At 40.6% G+C, this 13,697-nt stretch overlaps 1 protein-coding gene across 1 annotated transcript in view; it reads left to right on the top strand.

The window, feature by feature from the left end:
* The window catches only part of UBAC2 (UBA domain containing 2), a 173,073-nt gene that overhangs the window by 110,664 nt on the left and 48,712 nt on the right, over positions 1–13,697 (top strand). The window contains exon 6 of the mRNA XM_032315189.1: positions 601–648. Coding sequence (XP_032171080.1) covers positions 601–648 — 48 coding nt within the window. The remainder of the gene's footprint in view (positions 1–600; positions 649–13,697) is intronic.

Raw genomic sequence — 13,697 nt, 5'->3', positions numbered from 1 at the left:
GCATTAGTTAACTTTGATACCATTATTTAGTTTGCTAAGTAACAGTTGGTGAACCTCTCTGAGTGAGCTAGAGTGAGAGCGTCAGCAGAGCACCACTGGGCATGGCCCTGCCTCCGTGCAGAAGTCTGCTCGGCTCACTTTAGGGTCACAGGGATGAGAAATTAACATGAGAGAATGATGTAAACTACAATTACTTGTCATGACTCAACACCAAGCATGGGACGCTTGACTGCATATTTTGTACGTTGTTGATTGTAATAATTTCTTTGTATGTGCTGTTTTACTCTAAGTCAATTAATGTCCATTTGTAAAGAAGAATTTGCTTGAATTTCACTTATTTTTCTTTGCATGGGAGTGGACCAGATTCAGCCAGTCTATTTTTGGCTATGGGAAGGCTGAGAGCTTGGTTAAAAGAAGAAAAAAATAATGTATTATTTTTATTTTGGGTGAAAAAAATTGATATTTATTAATTTTCTTGTTTATATTAAGAGATACATGATTCATATGTCAATGGTTATCACTGTAGTTCTATAAAACAAAAATATGCTGTGACTGGCGGTTGAATTTCATTTTTAGTTGCCTTTTTTTTTTCTTTTATAGCTTTTCACCTCTGGTTCCTACATCTGGATTGTAGCCATAAGTGGACTTGTAAGTGTTATTTCCCCTCCCCCTACTGCTCTCACTTTTCTGAAACAACTTTTTAGGAAAAAGGTCATGTTTGGATTTGGATCACATTCAGTTGTCTCCAAATTTCATTTAACTATGTCAGTTCTGTCTCGTGCTGCTCCCTTATTAATTCAAAGGGGCCAGTTTGTCTCCGTTTTCAAGGTAATTTTGGTGAAAGTTGTAGCTGAGTTTCTTGTTAGCATTTTAAAAAATCACCTTAATAGTCGAACTGATAGTAGGAAAAAAACGACCAAAAAAATGAAGTTGGACTTACTAAAAATAACGGGAGATATTCTCCTTGTTTTGTAAAGAGACACTGTCATGCAAGGGGGAAAATAAGACGAAATGGAAAGTCAGATGGCCTGGAAATGGCAGAATTGTCGGGTGTGTGGCCAGGGACGCAGGGGCTGAGCAGACGGGCTGGGCGGCAGCCTCACCCGTGCGCTAGAATGTCTTCCACCCATCCCCCACGCCGCTCTTTTAAATTACACTATAGTATTTTATTAAGCATTTGTGTTAAGCTCTGATGAGTGTATGAGATATTTAAAAAGAAATCTAAGACATGAAGTTGAGCATTATTTTGCATTTATGACTTAAATTTGCACTCCCAAACTTATATAAAAATAAGTTTATAATTCGTGTGTATGGAATATCGTTTTAATTTCTTCCTTGGGAAAGACTAAGAAAACTGCAGAAGGGATTCATGGTGGTGTGTATAACGTCGCAGGGGAAGGATTTGGAAATAACCCTGCCCTCCCCTGCAGACATTGAGTGAGTAACCACAACTTACTCTTGTTTCCTGGTGAGAGGGACTGGGGCCCCGTGTCGGTAGTTCGGGCCTGCTCACTTCTCTCCTTCCTTTACGTTCTCTGTATAATTTCTTTTCTGTGTTCATTCTTTCAAGTACAACTTAGTCCATTCCCCAAGCTGCCAGCCCCCATTCTGACCAGATATCTGATTGGCCTTCAGGACCACAGAGGTGTCCCCCGTTATGTGCTCTTCAAACCATCCAAGCCACTTGGTGTTCCTAAGACTCACAGTGACTTGGTGACAGTGGGGGGTCAGACCGAGGCTGTGGGGCACTGTCCAGGCTCTCCCCGCCTAATCTTCTTCCACTTGGGCACCACCTTGATAAACGGCTACTTCCCCAGCCTGCAGATAATAAATAGATAGCCCATTGCTTTCATAGTGAGATCAGCGTGACAGTCTACTATTTCTTTTGTGATGCATTTTGTTTCCCTTAGCAATGAATGGTCTTAAGCCCCTTTTTGGGTATTTTCCTAAAGCATTCAAGTTTTGGGTATGTTCCTAAAGCATTCATTCCTAAAGCATTCAATTTCCTAAAGCATTTTCCTAAAGCATTTGAGAAGTGGGACATCTGAGAGACTCCGACAATTGGGCGTCTGCCTTGGGCCCAGGTCATGATCTCACGGTCCTGGGATCAAGCCCCACTTCGGTCTCCCTGCTCAGCGGGGAGTCTCTTTCTCCCTCCCCTTCTGCTGCTCCCCCTGCTTGTGCTCTCTCACTCTCTGTCAAATAAATAAAAATTTTTTAAAAATTTGAGCAAACCTATCTTTAATAATTCATTATGTGACATCTGTTTTAAGTCGTTTCATTTTAGGAACGCCTGCGTGGCTCAGTGGGTTAAGCCGCCGCCTTCGGCTCAGGTCATGACCCCAGGGTCCTGGGATCGAGTCCTGCATCAGGTTTTCCTGCTCAGTGGGAAGTCTGCTTCTCCCTCTGCTTGCTCTGCCTTACGGTTATCCTGCTTGTGCTCGTTCTCTCTCTCTGACAAATAAATAAAATCTTAAAAAAAGAGATTTCATTTTATTTCTCTATTGTTTTCGGACTCCTGGTTGTAAATAAAGTAATTGCTATCACCTTAGAAAGTTTCATTTTGTGGCATTCAGTGGTGTAGAGTTGGAAGTTGCATTTTTTTCATCTCTCTGTAGTCTTTTTAAAATCTAAAATATGTGTGTCATGGTCCCAGTTATTGTCCAGTACACATGCTTAACAGGTAGGTGCTTGGGGTTATTTTTCCTTTTTTTTTTAATTAAGCTTTTATTTTAATTACAATATAGTTAACATACAGTGTTATATTAGTTTCAGGTGTCTTGTGATGAGCACTTTTTTTTTTTAAGAATTAGAAGTGTAACAATTTTTTTTTTTTTTTAGATGGAGTGGAGGTAGGGGAGAGGGAGGGAAAGAGATCTTAAGCAGGCTCCATGCCCAGCATGGAGCCCACAGAGGACCTAATCTCACAACCCTGAGATCATAACCTAAGAAGAAATCAAGAGTCAGATGCTCAACTGACTGAGCCACCCAAGGACCCCAATCACAAATTTTTTTTTAAAAAAGATTTTATTTATTTATTTGACAGAGAGAGACACAGGAAGAGAGAGAACACAAGCAAGGGGAGAGGGAGAGGGAGAAGCAGGCTCCCCGCTGAGCAGGGAGCCCGACGCGGGGCTCAATCCCAGGACTCTGGGATCATGACCTGAGCCGGAGGCAGACGCTTAACGACTAAGCCACTCAGGCGCCCCCCCAATCACAAATTTTTAACCTAAAAATCTCTTGTTTGAGAAGAGTAAGTAGAACTGCACAGTATTTGGAATATAATTCCCAGAGTTTAGCATTTAAATAATCCCATTAATGAATTCCTCTGAGCCAATTGAAATTTCATTTTTACAGTGAGTAATTCAGCCAGTGTTGACCTATCATGGACACAAATCTGATAAATCTTCTTATCAATTTGGTTATTCCTTATTATTCTACCATAATTAGATGATAGTATATTTGCTTACGATGATTAGTATCCGTGATACTCATGGCCAGTTTTCCTTTAGGTTATACAATAATGGTGGTGCTTATTTTGAATTTAATGAATATTTTCTTTCTGACTTTTTCCAGAAAACCATGTTTTTTTAAATGAAATATTTAATATAGTACACTTTAGATGAGGATAATTATAAAGGAAGATATTAAAATTATTTGTGAATGTTCAGTTTACACATATGGAATCAGAGTCTGAGATTCACAAAGCCACAACTTGTCCCAGATGTCTGTTGCTCAACGTGACTTCTCCTCTCCCTATATATATCAAGTGACTTCCCTTTTTTTTTTCCAATGCTAAATAAAATACTAAAAAGAAATAAGAATTCTTATTATCAAAAAGAAGTGCACAGATGGTATGCAGAGTTCTTGGAGAATGTTAGGAAACGTGCTAAGGAAAGTTCACCTTCCAGCATTGAAACCAGTAGTTCTCCTGACATACTGTGTGTGTTAAGGAAGTGATTTTATTTCAATCTGGCAATTACATTTTTTTTAAGAGAAAGAGCTTTTTTTTAAAAAAAAAAAAAAAAGACATTTGTGTAAAACATAAATCATGTGTATCTGCTGTCATAGAAACCACAAACTTGACTCATGCTTTTCTGAAAAGCTGCCAACTTTGGGTTTATTTCATTTAGTTATTGGTGCATTTATTTTGGTTAAGCTAGTTTTTAATCTCTCCTTGTGTCACCTGTTCCTTGTTCTTTCATGATTATAAATATTTCTGAATATATAACTTCAAAATACCTCACTGATTAGGGAACCGCCGTGGCTCAGTCTTGGTGAAGCGTCTGCCTTCAGCTCTGGTCATGATCTCAGGGTCCGGGGATGGAGCCCTGCATCTGGTTCCCTGCTCAGCCAGGATCCTGCTTGTCCCTCTGCTCCCCGCGCCCCTCCCCCCACTTACACTCTCTCACTCTCTCAAATAAACAAATTCTTTTAAAAATAATAACATACCTCACCGACTGAAAGGAGAGAGGTTGAGAGATTATAGTCAGGACAGCACTTACTAGATAGGAGCCCACTTTCTGTGTTTAGTGATGTCGGGAAGAAGGAGGACTAAACTTTTTTCCTGGATTGAGAGGGGGAAGGTGTTTAGCTTAGCAGGGGCGATGCTGCGTTAGCTGCCTAGGCCCGCTGTCCCTCTTCAGTTCCGTTTTGTGATCGCGAGAGATTCCAGTAAAGGTAAAGGGCGTTCAAGTTCACTTAAACATTCCTTTGAGATTATTCCCATGTATCACCAATATGTGTTTTGTGTCATTCCTCCTTTGGCAATTCTGGTTTTTAATACCACCATTTAATATTTAAAATACCACTGGTTCCGGGAAAGATCGCAAACTTGTAATTGGAAAGCTTGGCAACAGCAGCCGAGGGAAATGTCTCAATTTAAGCATGAACTTGGGAAACGTTCCTGTCTACCTGCTTCTGCTGTCCTCTCACGATTGTTGACCGTTCTTCTCAGTGTCTTTGGTAAGAGACCTGCGAAAATTGGGGGCACTCTTCGCATAGTCACAAGTTCTCTCGTCTTGTTACGCATTAATACTTCTTTTCTGTTAAGAATATGTTGCTTGCTTACTGAACTTCATTTAAGTTCTTGTTGTGGTTCCGCAGAGAGCCCTCGGGCTGGGCATATCCCTGCACTTCTTCATTTTCTGCCATTTTATGAATCACAGTAGTGAATCATTACCGCTGGGATGTACCCTAATTCTCGAAAGTTGAAGTCTCGAGCCTGAGTTGATTGTGGAATGATTAAAACAGAAAAAGCCTGCTTTTGCCAGTTTTCTCTTTACAATTCACATATTTATCATCAGTCGGCCTTCTTTCAAGCTGCTTGGGGGCAAGTTAACAGGCCTGCACTTGTCAAACTCCAGAATGCTTTCTCCCTTTGAACTCCCCTTCACAGCCTACCTGTTTCCTGCATTCATTCCCTGTTCTGTACAGTGTATCAGACTTTGATTATCTCATGATCAAGCAACCTTAATATGAAAAAAAAAAATCTGTCCTATCTAATAACAAGATCAGAAACATAGATTGACACCAGATTATTTTGCACTCTGACTGTGGTTTGAGTTTATATTTTTTTCTGTAGGCAGTGGGGATCTTTAAAGCTTTTCAAACAAAAAACTTCCCGACGGTGGGAGATTATAGAAGTTTTATTAGGGTTTGTAAATCATGAAAAAAGAGGAAGGGAAGAGTGAGCAGTCTTGTAGGCGTCCAGATGCCTCATTTGTGGGCTGTAATTGCTTTTTCCTCTTCCATCCACAGTAGGTTTTTTGTTTTTTGTTTTTAATTTGTCAGAGAGAGTGAGCAGGCAGACAGAGTGGCAGGCAGAGGCAGAGGGAGAAGCAGGCTCCCTGCTGAGCAAGGAGCCTGATGGGGAACTCGATCCCAGGACGCTGGGATCATGATCTGAGCCGAAGGCAGCTGCTTAACCAACTGAGCCACCCAGGCGTCCCATCCACAGTAGTTTTAAGGAAAAAAAACTTACTGTAACCATCTTATGGTATCTGTAAAAGAAGAAGCATCAGACAGAACCTTATGCTGGTTGGCTTTCCAAGTCATGATGTAACATTAAGCGGAAAGCCTGTGGAACTGGCATAATCTGTGGAAATCCGGGCTTCTGTGAGCAGGTGCTAGAGCGCAGACTGCTCCGTGGTGCGTGAGAATGGTGGGTTGGGTCCTTGTCCTTCCTCTGTTTTCTTGTCTTTTTCTTCTCTCTATGCTTCCTCTTCCTTTCTCTTTCTTCCCTTATATTTCTTCTCTGGATTGACCAAAGAACGGTGCAGTAGAGTGGGTCAGACAACTCATCTGATGCCTGAAGTTTTCAACTGAACTTGAGGAACTAAGATTAGTTGATGGAAATGACAGATGTCATAGAAGGAAGTCCAGGCTGGTTGGAGCTGTGAGGTTGGCTGGGCTTGTGGAAGGCCACTTGCAGTGGTGAGAAGACAACAGGGACTCCCAGGAAACCTCGTGTGGAGGATGCTTTCACCTTCTTGGTGAAAGTCAACTTGGCATCGATCATTCTGACACCCAACGGAGTGCTGATTGGCCCATCACACATCACACACACACACACACACACACACACACACACTTTCTCTCTCGTATGGACCCATTTGCTCCTTCTCTCTCAGCCCCCTTTCCTTCTCGCCCTCTCTCTGCCCCCATCTCGACCACAGGTAGCCAGTACCTACGGAAGGAAACCTGTTCTCTGCCGTGGCACGACAGCTGTAACTCAGTCCAGGGCTGACAGTACGAATGTTCTGTTCGACAGGTATCCACAGGGAAGAAGTGACCAGTAGACTGATTTTTACATGTTCCATGCAGAAAAAATGAAGTCATTATTGCCAGTGTCCTTTTTTAAAAATATTTTATTTATTTATTTGACAGGCAGAGATCACAAGTAGGCAGAGAGGCAGGCAGAGAGAGAGAGGGAGCAAGCAGGCTCCCCGCTGAGCAGAGAGCCAGTGTGGGACTCCATCCCAGGACCCTGGGATCATGACCTGAGCTGAAGGCAGAGGCTTTAACCCACTGAGCCACCCAGGCGCCCTGCCAGTGTCTTGATAAAGCTGTCAGAGACGTGCCTTAAAGATGCAGATGTAAAATTTTTATTGCTGCTCTTCATCTTTTACCTATAAATAAAAACCTAGCCTTTTTGCCTTTTTCCCAAGATTTTATTTATTTATTTGTGAGAGTGAGAGAGAGAGAGAAACAAGCAGGGGGAAGGGCCGAGGCAGAGGGAGAAGCAGACTCCTACTGAACAGGGAGCCTGACATGGGCTTGATCCCTGAATGCCGAAGGCAGACGCTTAACAGACTGAGCCACCCAGGTGCCTCCCCACCCAGCCTCTTTTCAGAGCCTTTCAAAATTTGGCCTCCTCATGTACCGATCTAACCCCTTTGTACCATATACTTCAGAGACATCGACTGAGTTTGACTCTTCCTGAACATCTTGTCCTGTCTCAGGACTCTGTGCCATTGTCCCATCACTAATCTTTCTTCAACAAACACGTGGCACTTGCGGTAGATGCTGTTACCTGTTCAGATATTTTTGTTTGTTCAGAGTATTTGCTGCCTCTCTCTATTGGGGACCACCCTGTAAGGGCTTCTATGTGATCTGTTGTCATCAGGCTTTACTCTATGACTTACAGTAGCCACTAAAACATGAGCAGAAGCGATGAATGCTTCTCAGGCAGAAGTTCTAGGAGCTGCTGCCCCATCCCACCTTTGCTCTGTTACCCTTGCTCTGAGAAAAGCACATGCCAGATAGAAGCTGCTCCTTCAGCCCAGACCTCAGAATGAAGGAGGCACATGGAGCGTGGCTGCGGCCACCACGTAAGATGAGTGAGAAGTCAGCGTTTGCTGTAAGCTGCTGATAGTTGGGATCATTTGTTACCGCAGAATAGCCTGGAGGAAGACACGTAGCTCTTTTCTAAGCCCTTTATACATACGATCTTAAGTAGCACTTACAAAAGCCTGATGAAGTAGGGACTAATATCCCCATTTTACAGATGAAACTAAGGCACAGAGAATTAAGTAATTTGCTAAGAACAAGCTAATAAGTAGTGAAGACCATTCAAATGCAGGTCTTCTAGCATAAACACATAGTGTTTATGTTCTTAAGAGGTGGATTTGAGTAACCACATGCAGTGTCTTCCAACTATATCCCTTCTTTCATCGTTAGTTCTCTTGTTTTCCTAGCGAAATCTTACACTTACTTAAGTTCTAACTCTGAAGCTTTCTCTGAGTCAGCCCTGCCTTTCAATTGAGAACAAGTTCTCGTCCCAGCCCATGGGTCCGGTGCCTTCCATGGGACCTTTCAAGGTGCTCACCCATGTCTATTTCAACCACAAGACACATAAAAAGCTCTTCTTAGATCTTCCTTCAGCTGCCACACTTAGATGAGGCCCTGTTCATCATCAGTGTAGGCAGGATTCTGGAGGGAGATTGTGGACGTGAAGAAATTTTTAAAGTACCCAGGGGTGCCGAAAAACACGTCTCAACTTTCTGTAGCCTTTCTTATGAATTGTGTGGGCTAATATCCAAGAAGCCGTTAACCCATTGACAGCCTCTCCGGCCCTCCTGACGTGAAGAATCCAGCAGATGGCTACGCTTGCTCTTCTAGGAACAAGATATTTCACTGGTCCTCCATGAAGGGATTAAAAATGCAGCTCAGTCCCCACCTTTCAACCAAACAGTTCACTGCCTTGTGTTTCTGGCATTATCCATCTACCAAAAAATGAAATATAAAATGGCCTTGAAAAAGTTCAAAGGATAATTTAAAATCTATTAATCTGGTTCAGTAGTGCTGCTGGTCAAAGAAAGAAAGATAAGGACAAGGGTTACCAAGAAAACACACATAGTTTCAAATTTTAGATGATCACTGAAAGATTATCATGACCGTTGCAGCACAGAGCATTTTCCCACGGGGTCTTCAATCAGTTTGGTTATCTCTGTAAACTGTTTTTTGGGGTTTTTTGGTGTTTTTTTTTTTTAAATAGAAGCATCCAGTGTTCCTTCTTCTTTGGGACTGATGGTGTTGATATCTCTCTTCTATCTCGATGATAACCTTTTGGGAAAGGACTATGGTAAATCAATGCCTGTGATTTTGAAGTTATTAATTATAAACAATGGCACAGCTTATTATCAAAAAGCTCTCATGTTAGCCGGGAACATTTTCAAGATATTAGAAGTTTTTGTTGCTGAAGATTGTTATCCCACCACTTTTATAAAATAGAAAAGATTTCTGTGTCTAGAGATGTCTAGATCTTTCTAGATCTTCATGTTCACTTTCTTAGGAAAATTTTTTTTCCTTTTATTTAGTACAGTGTTATTTATAGACAATAAAATTCAACAGTGAACATAGTGGCCATATGTTTCTATTTTTCTCTAGTGAATACCTAGGAGGAGAATTGCTGGGTGATATGTATGTTTAACATTATAAAGTAGTACAGTATGATTCTACCAAGTGGCTGTATCATTTTCCATTCCCACCACCAATACATGAGTTCCCCTTGGTCCACATCCTTCTTACACTTGGCCTTGTCAGTTGTTTTAACCTTAGTCATTCTAGTTGGCACGTAATGATACCTTGTGGCTTTAATTTGCATTTTTCTAATGCCTAGTGGTTCGAACATCTTTTCTTTTACCAGCTGGCCATTTGTATAGCTTCCTTTGTGAGGTATTTGTTCAGATATTTTACATTTTCATTGTCTTATAATTGAAGTAAAAGAATTCTTTTTATATTCTGGACATAAGCCCTTTGTTGGATGTATTTTTTAAAAATTTTAGCTCAGTCTGTGGCTTGCCTCCTTCTTTCCTTAACTATGTCTTTCAGTGAACAAAAGTTTTTAATCTTGATTAATTCAGTTTTCTTTCTTTTTTTTTTTTTTTTTAATTTATTTGACAGACAGAGATCACAAGTAGGCAGAGGCAGGCAGAGAGAGAGGAAGGAAAGCAGGCTCCCTGCTGAGCAGAGAGCCCTATGCAGGGCTCGATCCCAGGACCCTGGGATCATGACCTGAGCTGAAAGCAGAGGCTTTAACCCACTGAGCCACCCAGGCACCCCAATTCAGTTTTCAGTATTTAAAATAGTTTCTGCTTTTGATGTCTTATTTAAGAAATCTTTGCTAATCCAGTGCCACAAAGATTATATTCCGTATTTTCTTCTAGAATGTAATAGCTTATGCTATTACATTTAAGTCTTAGATCCCATCTGAATAATTCTTAGGAGGTAAGGGTTGAGATTTATTTTCGTTCATACAGGTAGATACCTAACATCATTCTGTCATCATTTATTTGTTGAAGAGATTCATTGCTCCTTTCATTACCTTAGCACCTTTGTTGAAAATCAGCTGACTAGGTATGAGTCTGTTTTATGACTTTCTTTTATATCCCAGTGATTTGGGCGCCTGGGTGGCTCAGTGAGTTAAAGCCTCTGCCTTCAGCTAAGGTCATGATCCCAGGGTCCTGGGATCGAGCCCTGTATCGGGCTCTCTGCTCAGCGGGGAGCCTGCTTCCTCCTCTCTCTCTCTGTGCCTGCCTCTCTGCCTAATTGTGATCTCTATCAAATAAATAAATAAAAATCTTAAAAAAAAAAAAAAAAGATTATATCCCAGTGATTTATATGTCTGTCCTTACGCAAATATCACTATCTTGAGTACTTTTGCTTTATGTTAAGTTGAAATCAGGTAATGTAAGTTTTACAGTTTTGGTTTTTTTTCCCCCAAAACAGGCTTAACTATTTTTTGCACATTGACTTTCCATTTGCATTTTTAAATCAGCTTATAATTTCTTTTACAAAAAAAAAAAAAAAGCAGTTAAGATTTTATTTGGGATTGCATTGAAACTATAGACCAATTGGGAAGAATTGCCATTGTGATGACTTTAAAATATGCCCACAAATCCTTTTATAATTTAGGAAATGGGAGTTTAATTTCCCTTCCTGGAGTGTAGGCTATACATAGCATTTTGCTATGGCAGAAATGATGGTGTGTGACTCCAAACTTCAGATGAGTGAAAGTAGGCTGACATCTTGACTATAGCCTGATGGAAGACCTTGAACCACAGCCACCCAGTGAAGCTGCCCTCAAATTTCTGACCTTTTTTATAAACTGTGTGTATAACTAGTGCTTATTGTTTTAAGCCACTGAGTTTTGAGTAGTTTGTTATTCAGTAATAGATAACTAATATAAGCATTTTAATAATATTGAGTCTTCCAATCCATGAACATGGTATATTTTCACATTTATTTAGCAAATCTTTAATTCCCCTTTATAGGTTTTAAGTTTTCAGTGTATAGGCCTTGCATTTCTTTTATTAAATATATTCCTCAATATTTGTGGGTTTTGATAGTATTTTAAATGGAGTTGTTTTTATAATTTTTATTCCAGTTGCTTGTTGCTGGTGTATAGAAACGCAGTTAATTTTATGTATATTGTTTCTGTGTCCTGAAGTCTTGCTATCTTTGTTTATAATTCTTGGTAGCTTCTTTTGTGGATTTCTTAGGATTTTCTACATGCATGATCATGTTCTCAGGGAATATGTTTTGTTTATATGTTGTATTCTTTTATTCTGTGCCTATTTTTTTTCCTTATGGCACTAGCTAAGACCTCTAACTACAGTGTTAAATACAACTGGATATCCTTGTCTTGTTCTCACCTTAGAAAGCAGAGTTTTTCACCTTTGAGTCTATAAATGCATTAATCATTCTACATTTTCATATTCATTTGTAGTTTATTATTTTTATATCAATGTAAGAAACTAGTTTCAACATAAGCCTGTTTTCTCTTTAATTTTGGTTTCTTGAATCAGTTTATGAAAATGAGTATCATTTTAAAGGAGGATGGTCTCCTCGTTAAAAGGAACACTAAAAAGTATTTAGATTTACAGACCTGATTGAGGTTTTTTCCATGTGCTAAAGACTCTAGCTGTCTCCTCATGTATCTTTTCCTTAGTAGCAGAACTTTCATCTTATTTGGGGCAGGAGTACCTCCAGCTGGAAGATCACACTTCCTTTGCATCTGGGTATAGCCATCACACTAAATCCTGGCATCCTGTCCAGTGAGCTGTAAACCCACATATTGGTGGGACTTCTGGGAAGCCTCCTTAAAGTAGCCTTTTTGTCCTTCTGTCCTTTCGCATTTTCTTCCCTTTGCTGCCTGGAATGCAGCTAAGATGGTTAGAGCTTTTATAACATGAGGGAGAATAAACTTCTGTTGTACTTAAGCCATTGTTATTTGTGGTTTTCTGCTTTGAACATTTAACCTGATAATCCTGATACATGATTTTCCAAAAGGAAGAATTTAGAGCATCCTCCTAACAAATAGTCTGTGATCAGTCTAATTAATTCTGTCCTTATTCCAGTGTAACCTCCCAAGAATCTAGATATCCAGTGCTTTAATTAGATACTTCAAAATGATAGTAAAAGATGAGAGCTATAGGAAGTTCATCTGAATCATTTTTGTACTTGACAAAGAACAAGATTGTAAGACTCTTTTGATGAGTGCTAAAGCCACATGATTCTGTCTGTTATGGGAAGAATAATCATTTTGTAATTAATCACCAATGGCAGAAATAACTTTAGGCATCTCTAATTTGCATACATATTCTCTGGGTGAAAAAAGAAAAATAATTCCAAAGTTTCTTCTTTCTTTCTTTAGCAACTTTAGTGAAGAAAAGGAATATATAAATGTAAGGTCCGTTTAGAGCAACAGTTTTGTTTTGCTCCCTGCTGTATCCCAGCATTTACAACACAGTCTGGCACATAATAAATGTTAAGCAGTATGTATTGGAAGAATAAAGGTTGGATGAAAAGCCTCAGTCTGGTTTCGTCAGGACTTAAGTACATACAGAGTCTGTCTAATGGGGTCTGGGTGCGAACGGATGTTTGCTCCCTCGGCTCATTCCCATTTTGCAGAGGCCGCACTTTCTTCCCAAGAGAGCAACTCCTTTTTGTTTACCCTGCTGTCCTGTCAGGTAATAGGTTTCGGGATGTCAGAGACCGTGGTTTCCAGGACCCTGGCAGTGCAGTGTGCTGTGGGGGTTTTTGTTCAGCCACACTTGCCTGCAGAAAGAGATCGTCAAACACCTGGGTGTCATTGCCCGGTCATGGTTTCTCATCTTCCTGAAGATGTGAACCTTGCTGTGGTTACATGCTTATACTAAGCAGGACCAGAGGCCGCTTGAGGTTTACTCTCTGTAAGCAAGAGGGTTTCGCCTCTTTTATAAGTAGCCAGTTAAATTCTTTATTTGCCCTCTGAGTGTTACTTCTTGATTCCCTTTCTAAAAGGACTAATAATCTGAAAAATCATAATAAGTGTGTAATTGACATCCATGTTTGTTAATGGCCTAAAGAAACAATTTCCTGTTGTTTTACATTCTCACATTTATGAGGTAACAGCTTCTTTGGCTTAGGGGGAGCTCCTAGCACTTACCCAGGGCTGTGGCCCGGCTCTTTGGGGTGGGCTTGCCACTGCAGGTGGCCTAGAGTGCTCTCTGCTCTCTTGATCTTTGGGTTTCCTTTCCTGGGCCAGGGTTCCTGATTCCTGCTGCTTGAATGCTCTCATTCTGGCTCTAGCTGGCCTTCCCACACACAGTGGCATGTGTATCTGGTCATCCTGGATCTCATGTCTGGTCTTCCCAAGACCACTGCTGCTGCTTTGTCCCCTGTCATTGGGCCTATCAGCTTGACCTTGGGCT

This window comes from Mustela erminea, chromosome 15 (genome assembly GCF_009829155.1).
Source record: "Mustela erminea isolate mMusErm1 chromosome 15, mMusErm1.Pri, whole genome shotgun sequence".
NCBI classification, from domain to species: domain Eukaryota; kingdom Metazoa; phylum Chordata; class Mammalia; order Carnivora; family Mustelidae; genus Mustela; species Mustela erminea.
The sequence above is the reverse complement of the archived record's forward strand: the minus strand, read 5'-3'. Positions and strand labels throughout refer to the sequence as shown.